We start from the raw sequence: 19,480 nt of genomic DNA on the forward strand, positions 1-19,480 counted from the left end.
GTTCATTCAGATCCTCTGCTGCTCTGCGGTGAAGATGGCGGAGAGAGCAGACGGACATCTGAAACACATAAACGGACAAATCCTTTGATTGCATGCGGTCTTCAGTAGAGAATTTGTGTAGTAGGTGAGTAAAAGAGGATAGTGTGCAGAAACTGCTGTGATGTGTATTGCTTTCGACATTTAGTTAACGCATGGTTGGGTTGAAAAGGTTTGGTTGCCGCACACGGCTCCTTATTACGGCTAACGCGGGCGAAATAATCGAGGCATGGATCAGTTTTTCCTAAACACACAAGAAAGCGCTCACGTAATTGTTTAAAAAACAGTTGTGAGACACAAAATTGCAGTTTTTAATATCTGCGTGATGAAATGTAACGTTAACCACATTGCCTTCCGGTTCTCTTAGCCGACCAATTAGCAAAGGCCTTTAGGGCTTATGGTTCGTTATAATACACTACAAATACTGTGTTTATTTGCTGACCTATTTATTTAGCAACACCCAATTTTTAATCTCGACATGCAAACGAACAATTGTGAATCAATTGTGTTACTGCTTTCTGGGGCATAGGCCTACGTTGTGAGGTAAACATTGTTTTGGGGGGAAAAAGTGCGAGTTTGACCATTTAGATCCGGTTCTGTAGTGCTCTTTGAATGCCTCTTGATTTTTCTTTTTCTCTTTCTTTCAGCACTGGCAGAAGATCTGACCCCCCAGGATGGACAGTGCTTAGATGTGGGCAACGTTTAAGCTGAATGCATTGTGATTTCCAATAATTGAGACAGTGATTTCTAAAAAGCTGTCTACATTAATGAAAAGAACAATGTAGTCAGCTTAGCATATTCAACCATGTACATGAATATTGTCTAGAGCTGTGTAATGTACTCATGCATGTATTAGGGGCTGCATTTATTTTATTTTTTTAGCTAAATTAGGCAGATCTCTTCCCACTTGCATTCTCGTATAGTTTTTAATATAGTACTTTTTAAGAAATTAAACATGGATGTGAATGAGATTTTACCTCCCCTCCCATTGGAGCCACCAGACGCAGTATTGGCAGGGAATGATTACAGTAAAGCACCTCCACCACCTCCCCTGCAAACGTCCAGTGACGCAGAGGAAATGGACGTTAGCTCTGGTAGTGATGGACATCAACACACCCCAGCAGTGGACAGGGATGAACAGCTGAACTTCAACAAGCGCACATTGTCTGTTAGCAGTCACCCATCAGGTAGCCCTGACCAAATGGCCATGTGCCCTAGAACCGCTCGCCATGCTCCCCCAGTTAGCAAGTTCTTACCTGATCTCAAACTCCTCAGAGATGTAAAGATCCGTGTCAGTTTCTCAGACAGCAGTAAGAGCAAAGACAGGAAGGTGTTATACACTCGTTTGGGGCAGGTTAGAGATGAAGGGCAGAGCCTAGAGGGACTGAATGGTGAATTGCATGAATCTTTAGAGCCAGGCAGCTCGACCATGAGCACTGGTTCCTTAGGGTTAGTTAGAAACAGTGAAGAACTGGAGACAGAACAGGAGAACAAGGTTGAGTTTGCCGTGTTGGACGACCTGGAAGATTTCAGCGAGAACTTTCTGGAAGTGGAAGATGGGGAGCCGAGTGGTTTCAGGTCTCAGACGATAGTTCAGCAGGAGCACGAGGAGGACCTGAATTACTCCTATGAGGTAAAATGCATGGTCTTATTTTGCCTCCTTTGATTTTGACCATTTTATTTGTTCAAATTGAAACATTATTTGGTTAAAGATAATATTATTGCCGTCTAAACCTGTAAATGCCATCAATCAAAGCATCTCCTGAAATATGCATCTACCACAGATAGAGTGCGTGTCTTTTATTCATCAGGAAGGATCCTGGATTGTAACAAGGTGGTCAATTTGAAGAGAATTTGAATTACAGCTCACAAAATGGGCTTGCTTCAAATCTTGATGTACATTTAGTTGATGACGTGTCAGTGGCTGCCAGTTATTAACCCACCTATTCTTCCAGGAGGAATTTGACAATGATGTAGATGCCCTGCTGGAGAAAGGCATGCCCATGCCTAAGAAGAGGCGTCTGGCTGAAGACAAGTGTGCTGGAGACAGTGATCACCATTCAGAAGGGGAGGCCGGAGTTCAGCCCATGATGACCAAAATTAAGACTGTTCTTAAGAGTGAGCCTCAGAAACTCTTGGTTAACTCATAGAAAGTTTGGTTGGAAGTTTTAAACACTGTTGCTACACTGTTAACTTTTAAAGTTTAAGATAAATTATAGATTATTATTAGAATGGGAGATTACATTATTGCAACTACACAAAGACGATATGTGTTTTCCAACCCCAAGGTTATTAGAGTTTTCTGTGGATTTCACTTTTGTGTGTGTGTGTGTGCTGCCAAAGTATTTTAAACCAATTGTAAAATATGTTTATAAAATTTGAAACGTAAATACACATTGTATTCAAGTCTGTAAAATTGGTGTTTGTTTATACGCACCAAAGCTGTTTAATTACTTCAGTAATTATTTGATATTAATATTTAAAGTAACTTTGTTTTTATAATGTTTAACTTTTTTTTTTGTATATTTATAAAATTAAATAAAAGTGAAATTCTAGTTATTTATGAGTTAGTTATTCTAGTTAAGTAATCATTCTAATATACTTATTTGGTGCTTAGGAAAAAATTCTTGTCAGTGTTGAACACTTGCTTCATATTTTTGTGGAAAATTATACATTTCCCAGGATGCTTTATTGAATAGTTCAAAAGTTTAGCATTTATTTGAAACAACACTTTTGTAACCATGTGAAAGTCTCAACTGTCATTTTGTTTTATCAGTTTAATGCATTCTTGGTGAATGTGATTTATTTCTGACTTTTCAACAGTAGTGTATATTCAGAATCAGACTTAAAGTAATTTGTAGGCTTTTTTTTATTTTTTATTTTATGTTGGTTCCATTAATGTTTTCATTTAAAATTTTGTTAACAATAACACTGATTCAAACAAGATAAAAACCTACATATGATTCTAGGTGACTGTAGTTTTTTGGTGGTTATTATTATTGATCTGACTAGTTTTTATTTATTTTTAAGGTCGTGGGCGTCCACCAACTGAGCCATTACCCGATGGGTGGATCATGACATTCCATAACTCTGGCATTCCAGTCTACCTCCACCGGGAAACCAGAGTTGTCACCTGGTCTAGACCTTACTTTCTTGGAACGGGAAGCATTAGGGTAAATGGTTGGCTCCCCTAAGATAATTGTATTTACAAATTGGGTGCTCTGCATTCTCATGCACCTCATCCCTTTATTCTACTCATTCCCCCCCAGAAACATGACCCACCAACCAGTAGCATTCCTTGCTTGCACTATAAGAAAATAAAGGAACAAGAAGAAAGGGAACAGAATGGAGAGGTGACTCCGACTGCAGAGGTGTCTCCAGTGAAATCTGGTGAGGAGGGCGTCCCATTGGAGAGAGTCGATGAACCTGACTCTACTGCCACAGAAGAGCCGACCGGCAGACCAACATCAGAAGATCCAGATCTTGACCTCATGGAGCCAGGAGGATCTGCAGAGGTGAAGGAGAGCCAAGCCAATGATACTGCACATGGAGCGCTGGGCCAGGTCAAAGCCAAGGTGGAGGTGTGCAAGGATGAGTCTGTTGGTAAGAGGATGAAGTTTCACACTCTCTTATGAATCACTGTTTAAAATCCACATGGTTTGTAAACTCTCTCTTCTCGTGACTTGTATACCAGACATTGAGGAGTTTAGAAGCTACCTAGAGAAGTGCTTTGATTTTGAGCAAGTGACAGTTAAGAAGTTTCGCACATGGGCTGAGCGCAGACAGTTCAACAGGGACATGAAGAGGAAGCAGGCAGAGTCTGAGAGGCCCATCCTCCCAGCCAATCAGAAGCTCATCACACTGTCTGTACAAGACGCCCCCACAAAGAAAGGTACTTGTCTATGAGTTATTGCATTAGTGAATTGAGAAGTACACAACACGTGCTGTTTTAACAAGACTGACCATATTTATATTTCAGAGTTTGTCATCAACCCCAACGGGAAATCAGAAGTGTGCATTTTGCACGAGTATATGCAAAGAGTGCTCAAAGTACGACCAGTTTACAACTTTTTTGAATGTGGTAAGTTTGAAGCTGTGAAAAAATGGCCAAAAATAAGCACGTGTGTTGAGTTATTTGTGTACAGAGTACATATCTGCAGTATCATTTACAGTTGTGCTAATGAGCTCGCTTGGCAGAAAAATGGGTTGTGATTTTTATCGATATACTAAAAATGTTATAATGCTGTTGTGAAAGCAATAAACCACTAAAGGCTATGCTGAATGGTTTGGTTAAAGACATTTTGGGCTTGATAAGGCTTTCTAACCATGATAAAATAGCTTTAATAATACATGGCCTGTTGTGGCATAATGATTTTACTTTCCGTGTGTGTGTTTTTTTTTTTTTCTCTCTTTTTGTGTAATAATATTGTTTTGTTTGCCCAGAAAACCCAAGTGAACCCTTCGGCGCCTCAGTCATTATAGACGGTGTTACATATGGCACAGGAACAGCAAGTAGTAAAAAACTTGCCAAGAATAAAGCTGGTACCACCCCCACCCACCCCCCATCTTCATCCAAGTCCTTTACCTTAGCAAGAATGTGTTTCATGAATAGATTGCTCTAAACATTTTATTGGGGAATATAAGCATTTATACTGTCATTTTCTTTCTGACAGCTCGAGCAACACTGGAGATCCTTATTCCTGACTTTGTGAAGCAGACGTCTGAGGAGAAGCCTATAGAGGGAGATGAACTGGAGGTACTGCTCTTCTTTGAGTGAAATGACTGATTTTTATCTTTGATCAGAGTTTTGTTCTTTGTTGTATTTATGGATGTTTATTTCCTTCTCCAATCCCACAGTATTTTAATCATATCAATATTGAAGATTCAAGGGTGTATGAGCTGACCAACAAAGCAGGTTTACTCTCACCATATCAGATCCTTCATGAGTGCCTTAAGAGGTATGTCGCGATAGAGAGTCTGTCACTCTGTATTACAGGAAATACATGTTAATCTAACCATGGGTCCTTGAAATGTCATGTCTGATTGAAAAGCAACTGTAGATCTGCTGTCGTCTGTTCTATAGAAACCATGGCATGGGTGACACCAGCATCAAGTTTGAGGTGATTCCAGGAAAGAACCAGAAGAGTGAATACGTGATGACATGTGGCAAGCACACTGTACGCGGCTGGTGTGAGTATCATTCAGAGCATTTCACAATGTCACACTTCATAAATTATAAATGTTGGTCCACTCTGCAGGTTAATCTCAAGCCACATACCTAATACTGCTCTTGTTGACTGCAGGTAAAAATAAGAGGGTTGGAAAGCAGCTGGCATCTCAGAAGATTCTTCAGATGCTTCATCCTCACGTGAAGAACTGGGGCTCACTGCTGCGCATGTACGGCAGAGAAAACAGCAAGATGGTCAAGAAGGTTGGCGCTGTCTTTTGTCGAAACAACATAATCTGCATTTTAAGAAATTAAATATGAGAGGAATGTTTCTTTTTGTTTGTGTGATTGAGAAGATGTTGAATTCTTGTCGTCTTCAGGAGAACTCTGATAAGAGCGTGATTGAGCTTCAGCAGTATGCCAAAAAGAACAAGCCAAATCTTCACATCCTCAACAAACTAAGAGAAGAGATGATGAAGCTGGCTCGAGAAAGGGTACAGCTGCAAATATGACCCCTTTCAGACAAATCTTGCACTTCAGTTAAATGGATTTGGCTAAAGATTAAAAACATTTGTTTAATTTATTTATTTTCAGGAGGAGGCAAGAAAGAAGCCGAAGATGACTATAATGGAGTCCGCTCAACCTGGCAGTGAACCTCTGTGTACTGTTGACGTCTAGCAAACCTTCGTCCAGCATGTTGTGATAGCACATAGCACTGACCAATGGTAATAGTTCTATAACAAAAGGTCATCGTACCATTACTGACTTATGCATTACTTTGCAGTGCAAAATGGCAATACTAGTTACATTTTTATCAGATTTTTGAGCTCTATTCCCAATCCAATTATTGCCCATAATGTATGGGTTCGGTAAGAGTCGTATACATGCACTAAGGGAAGGTAGAGTGAGCATTAAATACCTCCAGATGCACTTCTGCACCTGAAAGTGCACAAATATAATGATGGCTGTTGACAATAATATGCCTATATATTAAGGGGAATCATACAAATTATGTATGTGAAGTATTACAGATGCTTTTAAGTTTGTGGCTTTTTACATGTTAATAAAATGTTGCTTTTTCCCTTCTTAAACAGCAAATTCATTTCATATTTACTGTGGAACCACAGATTTCAGAGAAGGACTGTATCTTGGTACTCATAACTGTTGCGTTTGACTATATATGCCTGTTATTTTACAGGAATTTGTTCCTTTTATGTCTGCTTTTGTGGCATGCAGAGTTGTTCATTCAGTGCACGTGATCTTTTATATGGAAAATAGGGTTTGTAATGGCTTATAAAGTGTGTTGGTTTTCTTCAGTGGCCATGTCTAGTTCTTATTGGCATGTGAAGAATTTAAATGTTGTATTTCTAAAGCATTTCATGTGCACACTTCCAACTGCTGTTAAGAAATGCACTTATGTTGGAATTATTTGCTTGTGTGGAATGAACAACCTTTGTGTTTTTGTTTTAATTAAGCAGTGATGTGACCAGTTGCTCTACTTATTCAGAAAGCACTGCAGAGAAAGCACAAGTGTTTGAGGTACTGTAGTTTGTAGAGGAACAAGACATCAGGGAGATAGGATGCTAGTGCGTGCTAGTTAAGCTATCTTTTTTTTTTTGTTACATTTTGTTATGCTTTGATGTAATCAAACTCTTGCATTAGAGACTGGTTGGCAATTTTCAGTAAGAAAAAAATGGTAAATGCTGCCTTAGTTTTTCCTCTTGTATTGATGGTACCTTGTTTCAAAAGGGAAACGCCTCACTTGAGTCTGCATTCGTGATGTTATACATTATGTATTTGCTGTGGAGTGATGCTTGCTTTCTTGCATTGATATTTAGGGAAAAAATGCCTTCTACGCATGTGCTTTTTTTTTTTGTCTTAAATTTTTCTGTATGGTTTTGTGGTCATTTGCTGCGGTGGGTGACTGTGTGCACATTTTGCTCAGATGTTGTCACGGTGGTGTATTAAATAGTTTGAAACTCATTTCATAAGGCAGTCTACCTAAAATCAAAGGTGGTAACTCCATACCTCGAAGAAAAATCAGACCATGTCAATATATTCAATAGCTTGAAAAACATTGTGAACCAAAGCTTTACATTTATGCATTTTATAGAATATTGCTGCATATCTATTAAATATATAAATATATGGAACAAAATATATAAAAAAAATGCAATAACTGCTGGTTAAAATATGGTCCCTGCATTAAAATATGGTCCCTGTTTGAAGAAAACCACCACTTCCCCTCAAACTAATGGGGGGGGGTTCTGGTCTTAACATATGACAGGAAGGTCTGACAGGAAATCTGTTTAACACACTGAGTGAAAGGGGGAAATCAGGTTTTCTTGGGACAGCGACTAAAAAACTGCTGTGCACTGTCATTGAGTTTAGTATTTTAGTTTGTGTGCTTCTGAATGTTCACTGCGTTTGTGAAGGCACTTTCCTGTTTTCCATGAGCACAAGGCTGCTGCCATACTAAAAGTGCTTGGGGAATATGCTTTCCCAATAAAGGTCTGGAGTGTACGACTTGTCCTGTCAGTCTTGCTAAGTGTGTAATAGTTGTGTGAAGAAATACAAGCTTTTTAGTCGCTATCATTGAAGGGATAATTTAGCTGCAAGTAAAGCTGCCTAAAAAAAAAAAAAAATTATTTTAATGTAACATGATCGCTGATACACAGTGCTTTGTTTATGCAAATAAATTGACCAGAAACTGTCTTGTGCTGTTTTTAATGCAAACAAAAGAGAAAAAAGAAACCTATACAAAAATGTGGTAATGGTTTGAGCACTTCGATCAAGTCAGTTGAACTTAAGAAAAAGTGAACATTTGAATTTCACTCTGTTTAAATGGAAGAGAGACAGCCGTGCTGGCATGATAGATGAAGATAACAGAGCCTCAAGTTTCTGTGGTCTGAGTGTCAGAGCTGTAGTCCACTCTTTCAAACAGCAGGATGGTTTCACAGTGCATGGTCTGGGGGAAGAGGTCAACAGCCATAGCTCTCACTGGACGGAAAGGGGCTCCTCGCACACGGTTAGAAACAGCTCTGCAGAGACTTCAATACATAAATATACGTTTTAGAATAAAGTTGATAGGGAATATTTTGTATTTTCAGAGGAAAGTCAAACTGAAATGCTTTACCATGGTGTTTTTTTTTTTGTTTGTCTTCATACTCTTATCAAAATATAATAAGCCTCTGATTTCCCTTTTGGTTGATGTCATGCATTTCTGTCGCACATTTAAACTTTTCACTCAAACCACCACCATTCTGATGTAATGCCCATCAAAATGCAATCAATTCACAATAGTTTGGATGTTGCTATCCTGAAATTGATGTGTAAATCATTGTTCAATTGAAACATAAAATAAACTTACTCATTAAAATTGTTCATAGCTGCTTTGGCATTGCAGGCGATGTAGATGAGTCTCTTCAGATGCTCTGCTCTTCTAATTGCTAGAATAACTTTGGAATCTGGTAAGAGTGAGAATATTTGAGCAGAGAACTTAAAACACCATGCCTGCAAGTCAAAAGTAACGCTCGGGAGTACTGTACGTACGTAGCCCTGCTCTCGGAGGATCAACGATTGCTGTGACGTTGGGGGACACAACAGCATTAAGAACAGTGGGTAACACATCTTCAGCCTTTCCACAGTGGAATTCCACATTGGTCAAGCCTGAAAATGTACATTTGAAGTGTGAGTATTTCTTGGGAGATGGAGAGAGAAAAACAAGGCAATGATAATGCCATTCTGGCCTACCATTAGCTTCAGCGTTAGCCTTAGCGTCTTCCACTGCCTCCTGGCACAACTCTATGCCAATGACCTTCTTCACTCTCTGTTAACACGCAGAATTGTTTTTGTTGCTGCACTGTTCATTACTCATATTTTTGTGTATTTTTAGAAGCAAATGCCACACCTTTGCCAGCGAGATGCCGATGGTTCCTGTTCCACAGCACACATCCAGCACAGTGCTGTCCTGGTCCAGCTGTGCCCATTCACCCACAGCAGAGTACAGAACCTCAGCAGCAGGGGTGTTCGTCTGCCAGTATCAACAATCATAATATTATAAACATTTCAATAGCACTAATGTAGGACATTTAAACTGAAGGTCAGTATTATTATCCTGTACCTAATATTCTGAATCACACACACGATGGCATAAAGGAATCAGCTGCCTGATGCCTTATCAAGAATCATAGTATTAATTTTCAAGAAATTATATAACAGTTAATTTGTCAGAAGGTTCACCTGAAAGAATGAGTGTGGAGAGATACGGAATTTTAGTCCGAGAAGCTCTTCGTGAATCCATTCTTCTCCAGTCACGTGTTCACATGGCAGGTCCTCTGTACCCGCAGATGTCCTGGGTTGACGCAGATTAATAAAAGAATGTGTAAAGTCATCTAAAATCTAAATTAATTTCATTTAGGGTTTTGGGGTCTTACCTTTGTCCCATTCTCACAAAATACAATGAAGTGATGGCACTATCTTTTCCTTCTCCTTCAGTAAAATACTGACGCAGGTTTAGTTTCAGTTCCTCAATTTCTTCTTCTTGGAGTTTCTAGGTTGTTTAAACAAGTAAATATTTCATGCAGCAGTGACAATAGTTCCACCGTTTACTAAATACATAACCAACATTTAAAGTGGACACAAAAATAACCACTGAGTAAATCTCTTATTACCTGTGGATTGAAGAAAACTATGGCCATGGTTTGCTTTATCCTGCTTGTTCGGACTGTTAGCTGTCGCCAATGACCCTCATAAGTCTCTGGACTGTATACTGCATATGGAGTTGTCCTGTTCAGAATATCAATACAAAATCATTTAATAAATAGAAAAAATACATATACAGGTGCATCTCAAATTAGAATGTTGTGAAAAAGTTCATTTTTTCTTGCAAGTTATTTCAAAAAGTGAAACTTTCATATATTTTAGATTCATTGCATGTAAAGTAAAATATTTCAAAAGTTTTTTTGTTTTAATTTTGTATGATTAGACCTTACAGCTCATGAAAGTGAAAAATCAGTATCACTAAATAGAATATTTACATTTGAGTTGCAATTAATGACAATCCTTCAAATCTTGTTCTTTGAAACCACAATAATGGGGAAGACTGCTGACTTGGCAATGATCCAGAAGACGAACATTGACGCCCTCCACAAAGAGTGTAAGTCACAGAGGGTCTTTACTGAAAGGTGTGGCTGTTTACAGAGTGGAACAGGAAATTTTAGAGCACTTCATGCTTCCTTCTTCTGACAAGCTTTATGGAGATGCTGATTTCATTTTCCAGCAGGACTTGGCACCTGCCCACACTGCCAAAGGTAACAAAAGCGGACCATGGTGTTACTGTGCTTGATTGGCCAGCAAACTCGCCTGACCTGAACCCCATAGAGAATCTATGGGGTATTGTCAAGAGGAAGATGAGAGACACCAGACCCAACAATGCAGATGACCTGAAGGCCGCTATCAAAGCAACCTGGGCTTCCATACCACCTCAGCAGTGCCACAAACTGATCACCTCCATGCCACGCCGAATTGAGGCAGTAATTAAAGCAAAAGGAGCCCCTACCAAGTATTGAGTACATATACAGTAAATGAACATACTTTCCAGAAGGCCAACAATTCACTAATTTTTTTTTTTTATTGGTCTTATGAAGTATTCTAATTTGTTGAGCCTAAATCATCACAATTAAAAGAACCAAAGACTTAAACTACTTCAGTCTGTGTGCAATGAATTTATTTAATACACGAGTTTCACAATTTGAGTTGAATTACTGAAATAAATGAACTTTTCCACGACATTCTAATTTATTGAGATGCACCTATAAAATGGCTGATGGGTAATGCAGGCATATAATTTGCCCCTGGAATAAAAAAAAAACAAACTCATTTGACTTCATAAATATGGTTAGATTTGGATGCACATTAGGCATAATCAACAGTTAACAAAATAATTATTTAATTTACCTGATGAACTGCTGGAAGCCCTGCACAACCCTCTTGGCCTCAGAAGATACATGGGTGGTTTCTGATGGACTCACTACTGCACAGGATCCTCCTTTATACTTACCTAAACGAAAGCCCACTGTCTTATCCTCTCCATCTGCTCCCACTCCAATCACAAACTCACACTTATTCCTGTACTTCGTCTGCAAGGACAAATTCTTTGTTAGACAATGACAAATCACATTCAATCATACTATTTCCACAGACTGTATTAAACAAACTATTTGTCATGCATCCATCAAACCCCCAAAATGTTCATTCAACCCTTCACATACTTTACGATATTTATTTTGTGAGTTTATTTAAAGTGTGACTGTGATTAGAATAATTTATGTGAGCACAGAGGATTTACCTGCACAGGTGATGGTCGTATGGCCTCGAGTGGGCAGCACATTTTGTTGTACTTCTCTTTTTGAACAAACAACCAGGGAAGCATGGCTTTGTTGTTGTTGCCAATTTCTCTGAGAAAAAATATCAAGGAGGCTGGTTATATTGAAGGAAAACTTTACAGACCAGCTTTACTACTAGAAGCTCATGTATGAACTTTATATGTGACAATGTCATGTAATTTATCTATTTTTGCAATTTATAAAAGAAACATCTGGAAGCCATATGCATGACACCGGATCCATCAGAAAATACCTGGTCAGTTTCTGGAGAACGCCTTCAACTTCTTTCTCTTTCCTTTTCAGCTGTTCTTCATAAGGCACGTTCCACAAGGGTGTCACAGCATTGGCAATCTGGATATTGAGAGGCTCTTCTTCAGCCTCCTCCCCCTCCTGGCTACCAGCTGCACGTTTTGCACCAGGCTGTCCACTTTCCGCTTCCTCCTCTTGTTTCCTCTTCTTGAGAATGGGATCAGCTTTGGGCTTGGCCAGCCGTACACTAAGTACTTTACTCTTCCACTGCATGCCATGCACTGCCTTCATGGCCTTGTCCCTTTCCTCCTGATTCTTAAAAGTGACAAAGGCAAACATCTGCTTGTTAAACAGCTTGATTTTGTGAGGATTGATCCCATGCTTGTTGAGGAACTTCTTCAGGTCGTTAAAGCCAATGTACTTGGGCAAGTTTTGAATCTCAACTTTAAAGATCTCCGAGGTGAAGAGATCTCCTTTGATGTAACGGTACACACCACCTGCTGCACCCTCTCCTTCAGCTGCTGTTGCTGGTGGATTCTCTTGGTTTTTCTCTTCTATTACATCATCTGATTCCTTCTCTGTGCTGGGTAATGAACCAGCTGGATTGTCAACAGCAACATCTGTCATTTTGTCCTGCATCAAAAGCCAAAGGAACATATTATTAGATTTTAAAATGTTTTTTAAATTTTGGATTCAAATAGGTGATCTTAATTTTCAGTAAATCAGTTTCAGCAGTGTTCTGCCATGTGCCATGGTGTAATTGTGTAAATCTACTTTAATAATTAATTTCCCACAGATCAGGACAATTAAAAAACAAATGTAATAGTGACCAGTTACCGCACATTCGCATGTACAATTAAGATAAAAAAATGTGAACTGACATGTTTGTCAACGAATGGACACTACACGGCTCAAATAAAAAACAGACTATATTTAAGACAGTTAAATGCTAAACAAATTGCAAGCGAAGTTATTTCTGATATATCTTTAGACCGTCTGAACTAACCTGCAATGTCAAACCTCCTTGTTCTTCACTATGAAACATTAAAGAGCTCTAAAAGCACTGTGCAGTTATGCATGCATGCAAGCTGCCATCTTTAGAAACACGTGTCAAAAGCAGCGTATTGTGTTAAGGTCTTTTCCTTTATTTAGTAAAATGTAGTTGTAAGACTAATTGTTTAAAATATACTACTTAAATTTAGACCGCAAATAGTATTCACAATGCTTTGCATTTAAACGTTTAATTTTATTTAATTCCAGTGCAACGTTTAACTTTATCTATCACAAAAGAGCTGGGACTTTTATTTTGAAGTGTCACTCAACTGGCGAAAGAAAGTGCCGAGTCTTTTCTGACGGACAGAGAAGTTTTGGTTGCTGGGAAGGTTCGTGTTCGGAAGAGAGAGAGAAGCGCGAATGACTAACAAGTGCTGTTAAACATTATGTGATTGTCTGTAAAATTATCACTGGGGGATGAACTGACAGATTATTGAATGAGAGGCCAAGCACCTTCGACCGTAACTTAGCTGTCAGCTCGCTGCTATCTGATACGAAGACAGCGCAAATTACCGAGGAAAGTCGCGCGTATTCAGACTCGGACTTCAACCGAACTTTAACCAGGGATGGACGACCCAACAGGACTGGAGATTTGGGTTTGATTAGATTAACGACTAACAGCGGGGTTTTCAGTGGTCAGATGTGGCTGCTGGGACTGGAGACGTGTCACAGATAAAGCGGCTGGAGTTAAGAGCCACAGCGCTGATATCCATCCCTCGGTCCATTCACCTCGGTCCGCCCCTCAGGGGGAGTCCATTCAGCCTCTAACCTGGACCTGTAGGATTTTATTTACTCTAAACTTCACCTCCCGGTGAATTTAACACTTCTTAACCCCACTCTGGTGTGGAAAAACGTGTTTTGTCAAGATGGGTTCATTGTTTCGGAGTGAGGAGATGTGTCTGGCCCAGCTCTTTCTGCAGTCCGGATCCGCTTACGACTGCATCAGTGAACTCGGCGAACTCGGGCTGGTGGAGTTCAGAGACGTAAGTCGGTGTATAGTGTCAGTAATGTGCTGTTTATGTTTATTTCTTGTGCTCTAGGTTTTCGTAGACCACCCCACATCTTTCTACATCTTTAATTGACGTCGTTCATTTGTTGGAATAAAATAAGTGTTTGATGCATCTGTCAGATACCCACATAAACTGCTCGATTATGCATTAATATTTAGCACACTTTGCCCCAGTGTTCTTTACTCTCATTATTAAGTCATGAACATTCTTTAGCTTTAAGTGTATAAAAAATATTTCAATTCATTATTATTTCCAAATGATTATTATTCCACAAAAGTTGTTATTATTAGCATTATTGCATGAAAGTACTATACTATAAAAAATAAATTCATTGTATTGAATTTATTAGTATAGAATATTTTGAATATGTGTAGAATATTCCAGTCATCCTGGATTTGTTTTGATATACATTTTCTTTCTCTCTCTTTTTTTTTTACAGCTTAACCCAAGTGTGAACTCTTTTCAGCGGAAGTTTGTCAATGAAATCAAGAGATGTGAAGAGATGGAGAGGATTCTAGGTAAAAACTTAAACTTATTAGATAAATTATTTAATAAGGGTATACTTCAAAATTTTATAGTCTCAATACTTTCTGATCACAAAGCATGTTCATGATGGTTGAGTTATAACCAAAAACAGTAGAAGTACTAATAGGAAATGTGTTAAGCAAAAGAAAATAAATATTTTTTCTTTAAAATATTTGTGAATGAGCGATGGGCAGGACCATTAGGTTATTTACTTTTTATAGAGTTTATAAAGAGTGCATTCAAGTTAATTCAGTAAAATGTGATTTACGATTGGTGTGTAATGGCACTTGATCAGTGCACAGAAACAGACATTAAAGATCATTAAAATCCCCCAAAGTAAATCAACAAAATGAACTCAAAGTGGACTTGCATAACAGGATATCTTCTGAGGGAAATCAAAAAAGAAGACATCCCACTGCCAGAAGGGGAGGTGAACCCAGCTGCACCATTACCCAAACATGTGATGGTCATAATGGTGAGATCATTTCAACGCTGTTCATTTGTTTAACTCTTGTGATTAGTTGGTCTTTCAGACACATTCAAATGTCTTTTCTGTTTTCTCACAGCCAGTTGCCTAGCTTCTGCTTCTGTTTTCTTTCTTTTATGGCTGCTTAGCTCAATTCAAGTCATTTGGTTAAATAATTTCAATCATAGCTGTGCTATAAAGATAATTTTAAGTTTGAAAATGTCAGCTTATAGAATGTTTGTCATTCAAAATGTAAATATTAAATATTTGCTTACTGAACTTTTTTCTGGATATTTTAACTGTTGGTCATGCCTTCATTTAAAGGGGTTTTTGACTTTTTATTTTTTTATTTTTTTTATTTTTATTTTTTTTCTAGGCTTGATTGTGTTTATGGGGTGCAGTCTAACATGTGTTAATGCTTCGTTTGTTAAAAAACACATTATTTTTCACAATTTACCTTTATTCCACATCTCTCTGTCCTTTCTCTGATAAACGCGCTGATCATTTCCTGCTTTTATGAAGCCCCTCCCTCAGAAATACTAGTTAACGTTATCCCATAGGACTCAAACTTACTGACTTTGTTCACATAGGGTATAAGTACTTCTCATAATTTCTTTTTAGAATTTTAGTAATTTTTTGTGGGTTTTATTTCACCTAGTCACACTTGTGGTGTTCCTGGTCAAAAATGTCCGGACTCCAAACAATTGCTTATAAATCTCTCATTATGCTATTATCACTAAATATTGGATTCAATCTTTTTGTCAACTTGTTTTCTTTCATTTAGGACTGGCTTTGTGTTTCTATTTGTGTCTGTTTAATCGTAAGCCTCATTTATCTGAGAGTATCTACCTGTTTTATTGAGTGAAAAAATAATTTTTTATGAATAATTTTCACAATATTAAACAAAAATAATACAAATTTGCACTGTTTCTCGCTCTAGTGTGCTTTAATGTTTAATCAGGAAGTTTGCTTTTAAATGTTTTTATTTTGTACAAAATTGCAAAAAGTCACACTTGTGGTGTTCCCGGTCAAAAATGACCGGACTCCGATCAATTGCTTATAAATCTTTCATTATGCTATATTATCACCAAATATTGTATTCAATCTTTGTCAACTTGTATTCTTTCACTTAGGACTGGTTTTGTGTTTCTATGTGCATCTGATTAATCGTAAGCCTCATTTATCTGAAAGTAGACACCAAATTTTTGGAGTGAAAAAAGCATTTTATGAATAATTTTCACAATATGATAGAAAAAATTATGAAAATTTGCACTGTTTCTCACAATAAATAAAAATTTAAAAGCAAACTTCCTGATTAAACATTAAAGCGCACTAGTGTGAGAAACAGTGCAAATTTTCATAATTTATCTCATATTGCGAAAATTATTCATAAAAAATGAATTTTCACAACCATAATGTTAATACAGTATGTCAACCGCACGCGCGTCCATGTATAATGCTTCTCATAGCTAAGTGAAAATAAGTGTATTCACTGAGCTGATGATCTGAATGAGAGAGAGAGAGAGAGAGAGAGATGCAGAGCAGGGGATGCGAGGAACAGTATTAAGAACCGTTGCTTTAGAACACTGATTTTGAAACTTGTGAATCCATTAGAATCGTTAGAAGACAGAATCGCAATTCATATATGAATAGATTTTTATGTGCACCCCTAGTTTTCTCTTCCTCTTCTGTAATGCTACCTTCACGTACTATCGGAAATTTCCTATTTCCCACTTATGAAGTCGTGATTACGAGCTTGTTCTATTCAAGTGCTTTAATGTCGGAAAGAATAACATAGCATCCCATTGGTTGACAATCATATAAACATTCACCGCGCTATACGTGCAGTTTGCTGACAATTCTGGAATTTCAGTCAAATACATGTTTATTTCACTGCTTATAAAACATACAATATGCTTCGAATGATCGTTCATATCTAGCCTATAAATAAACTAATTTAGCGACAAGACAAAGGGATGTAGTTTTTGTGAGAACAGTATTGACAGTAGCAATGGTTGTCCCCACCACCATGTTAAAATTTTATGACCCACCCAACTCGGAAACTCTGGTATCAAAATTGTTTCAGAATTTCCCAGTAGTAAATACAACTTGAGAGGCCGTTCACGTCCAATTTCCGATTAGGAAACTCGTATTTACGATAATTCCGATAGCACGTGAAGGCAGCATAAAGGCCCCGATATATTTTAAATGAAATCGAAGAACGAACTGATATGACGTCATTTCAAACAAAATTAGGCCGAAACGAAGTTTGTTTTGAGTTCGTTTCGGCAGTTTGAAACAGCTCACCAAAGCGAACTTTCTGGGGAGTTCGTTTTGGCTCCTAAACACCTTTGAGCTACCGTTGGTCCATGGCGATTACGCAATTGGTTACGCAATTTTTTTTTTTTTCCCCCTATTCCTTTCTCATTCAACTGAGGTCAGGCAGGGGAACAACATCTCCAAGTCACTAGCAACATAAATGCACTGTGTCGAATAGCTGAGCTGCCACAAATATATCCGCACCTGTACAATCAGTCGTGGAGAGACTTTAAAGATTCAGAGAAAGCATATAAAGAAATTGCAATGAAGCTTGGTGGCGACGACCCGGAGTTATGCAAAAAGCGACATAGAGAAATATCAGATGCAAGTTTTCCAAAGCCATGAAAAGAATGAAACGAAAGAGTAAAGATAAAAGGTAGCAAGTACCAAATACATGTTTCAAATAAATGTTACACCATAGCCTACTGCTGCTGCTGCTGTTCTTTCAATAAGCAAATTGAAAAGGTATACAGTAAATGAAATGCCATAACATGCAATAATAAACCTTTGTTTTTATCAAATTATGACAACACATAAAATATAAAAACGTGTAATAATTTATCCAGTTTAATAAAAGACCTAGATACACCTTCATTGCATCGTTGTTGTGTTAAGGGCAGACGCGCGAGCGTCACGACGCATGTTTACATTAAAGGATTAGTTCACTTTTAAAAAAAAAACATTTGCTGATAATTTACTCACCCCCATGTCATCAAAGATGTCCATGTCTTTCTTTCTTCAGTCGAAAAGAAATTAAGGTTTTTGATGAAAACATTTCTCCATATAATGAACTTCAATGGGACCCAAACGGTTCAAGGTCAAAATGACAGTTTCAGTGCAGCTTCAAAGGGCTTTAAACGATACCAGACGATGAATAAGGGGGTTATCTAGCGAAACAATCGGTCATTTCAAAAATAAATAAAAAAGTTTAAGTTTTATAAGCACAAATGCTCGCCTTGCTCTGTTCTGTGATGCGCGTTCGTGATGTCACGTAATATTATATTATTATATATTTTAATATTAAAAAGCCTACTGACTTGGTACTTCCGCCTAAGTCAACCCTGACCTTTTCCACGTAATTGCGTATTACGTGACGTCACGAACGCGCATCACAGAACAGAGCAAGGCGAGCATTTGTGCTTATAAAACTTAAACTTTTTTTATTTATTTTTGAAATGACCGATTGTTTCGCTAGATAACACCCTTATTCATCGTCTGGTATCGTTTAAAGCCCTTTGAAGCTGCACTGAAACTGTCATTTTGACCTTGAACCGTTTGGGTCCCATTGAAGTTCATTATATGGAGAAATGTTTTCATCAAAAACCTTAATTTCTTTTCGACTGAAGAAAGAAAGACATGGACATCTTGGATGACATGGGGGTGAGTAAATTATCAGCAAAAGTTTTTTTTAAAAGTGAACTAATCCTTTAATCTACACCCCACCTCCAGCAGCGCGGGGGTGTTGGAATGTTCAAAAACAGTATACTGTCGCTCAGCCTTATCGAACTTCTTTTTGCCCCCAAACGAACAACGAAAACGAACTTCGTTTGTAGTATATCGGGGCCTTAAAGCAGCACAGCATAGCCTCGCCCCCTTCGTTGCGTGTTCCCAGGGGCGGGTTTTATCTGGGTTCGTGACGTATCGGACCTGGAAAGTAACTCGTTGTAGTCCCTTACCAATTGTTTTTGTAGGCATTAAACTGCCAGAATTTTAAAAGATCTTCGTTTGCATTGAATTTTCAGCTTCGTAACTTTGCAGATATTGTTTATGCTCAAACAGCAACATTACACACTAACTAACGTTAAAAAAGTGAAATCGCAATCAACCACCCCTTTAATCATTTTATCGCATGTCATTTAATCAGTTGAAATCCCTTTTTGCAGTTCCCTGCTAGATCTCTCTCAGGAACACTTTCCTCAAAGTCAGTGCACTGCTTACAACGTTGAAATATGACTGCTGATGTTTAGTTCTTACCGATTCCTGTGTGTTTTATATAGGAGCAGCTTCAGAGACTGGAACTGGAGCTGAGCGAGGTCACCAGGAACAAGGAGAAACTCCAGAAGAACCTTCTGGAACTGACTGAGTACACGCATATGCTGCATATCACACGCAACTTTGTGCACCGCAGTGCAAAGGTAGGTCATGTGATTCCCTGTCAAATGTTTGGAACGTTTGTTTGAGCAAAAGAAACGGTTAACATCTGATTGGTGGAAAGATTTACCCTGCTTTTGTCCTTTAATTATATCACTAATATTGTTAAGCAAACAGC

The 19,480-nt window shown here is 38.2% G+C and overlaps 3 protein-coding genes across 6 annotated transcripts in view; 2 read left to right on the forward strand and 1 right to left on the reverse strand.

The window, feature by feature from the left end:
- On the forward strand, positions 1–7,917 carry LOC306869192 (microprocessor complex subunit DGCR8-like). Of its 4 annotated transcripts, none has more exons than XM_079415840.1 (15): positions 18–124; positions 693–1,669; positions 1,992–2,154; positions 3,067–3,209; positions 3,306–3,639; positions 3,731–3,928; positions 4,016–4,117; positions 4,480–4,578; positions 4,710–4,792; positions 4,894–4,994; positions 5,120–5,226; positions 5,340–5,467; positions 5,584–5,697; positions 5,798–5,928; positions 6,298–7,917. In XM_079415840.1, exons 2-14 carry the CDS (start codon positions 992–994, stop codon positions 5,879–5,881), a joined length of 2,334 nt encoding a protein of 777 aa, XP_079271966.1. In that variant the 5' UTR covers positions 18–124; positions 693–991; the 3' UTR covers positions 5,882–5,928; positions 6,298–7,917. The 4 variants fall into 4 exon arrangements, with proteins under 4 accessions (XP_079271964.1, XP_079271963.1, XP_079271966.1 ...); XM_079415839.1 differs by having other exon boundaries at positions 684–1,669; positions 6,298–7,833; XM_079415838.1 differs by having other exon boundaries at positions 1–124; positions 696–1,669; positions 5,798–7,917.
- Positions 7,912–13,158, reverse strand: LOC306869193 (tRNA (uracil-5-)-methyltransferase homolog A-like). The gene is made up of 12 exons (XM_079415841.1): positions 12,845–13,158; positions 11,843–12,471; positions 11,553–11,661; positions 11,162–11,343; positions 9,877–9,991; positions 9,640–9,755; positions 9,446–9,557; positions 9,114–9,236; positions 8,957–9,032; positions 8,756–8,872; positions 8,574–8,670; positions 7,912–8,253 (listed from the first exon to the last, which is right to left on the reverse strand). The coding sequence occupies exons 1-12, from the start codon at positions 12,881–12,883 to the stop codon at positions 8,097–8,099; spliced, it is 1,872 nt and encodes a 623-aa protein (XP_079271967.1). The 5' UTR covers positions 12,884–13,158; the 3' UTR covers positions 7,912–8,096.
- The window catches only part of LOC306869189 (V-type proton ATPase 116 kDa subunit a 2-like), a 17,974-nt gene continuing 11,645 nt past the window's right edge, over positions 13,152–19,480 (forward strand). Inside the window, exons 1-4 of the mRNA XM_079415835.1 lie at positions 13,152–13,874; positions 14,341–14,419; positions 14,804–14,901; positions 19,209–19,346. Coding sequence (XP_079271961.1) covers positions 13,758–13,874; positions 14,341–14,419; positions 14,804–14,901; positions 19,209–19,346 — 432 coding nt within the window. The 5' untranslated portion in view covers positions 13,152–13,757. The remainder of the gene's footprint in view (positions 13,875–14,340; positions 14,420–14,803; positions 14,902–19,208; positions 19,347–19,480) is intronic.

Source organism: Barbus barbus (assembly GCF_936440315.1).
Source record: "Barbus barbus genome assembly, chromosome: 5".
Lineage (NCBI taxonomy): Eukaryota > Metazoa > Chordata > Actinopteri > Cypriniformes > Cyprinidae > Barbus > Barbus barbus.

Excerpts from the sequence above, each read along its gene's own strand:
- LOC306869192 (XM_079415838.1), top strand. The coding sequence starts at position 992 with ATGGATGTGAATGAGATTTTACCTCCCCTCCCATTGGAGCCACCAGAC. Across the intron at positions 2,155-3,066 it reads AATTAAGACTGTTCTTAAGA|GTCGTGGGCGTCCACCAACT; the intron begins GTGAGCCTCAGA and ends TTTATTTTTAAG. Across the intron at positions 5,698-5,797 it reads TGAAGCTGGCTCGAGAAAGG|GAGGAGGCAAGAAAGAAGCC; the intron begins GTACAGCTGCAA and ends ATTTATTTTCAG.
- LOC306869193 (XM_079415841.1), bottom strand. The coding sequence starts at position 12,883 with ATGTTTCATAGTGAAGAACAAGGAGGTTTGACATTGCAG. Across the intron at positions 9,558-9,639 it reads TTTGTGAGAATGGGACAAAG|GACATCTGCGGGTACAGAGG; the intron begins GTAAGACCCCAA and ends GCGTCAACCCAG. Across the intron at positions 8,873-8,956 it reads GGCTAACGCTGAAGCTAATG|GCTTGACCAATGTGGAATTC; the intron begins GTAGGCCAGAAT and ends GTACATTTTCAG.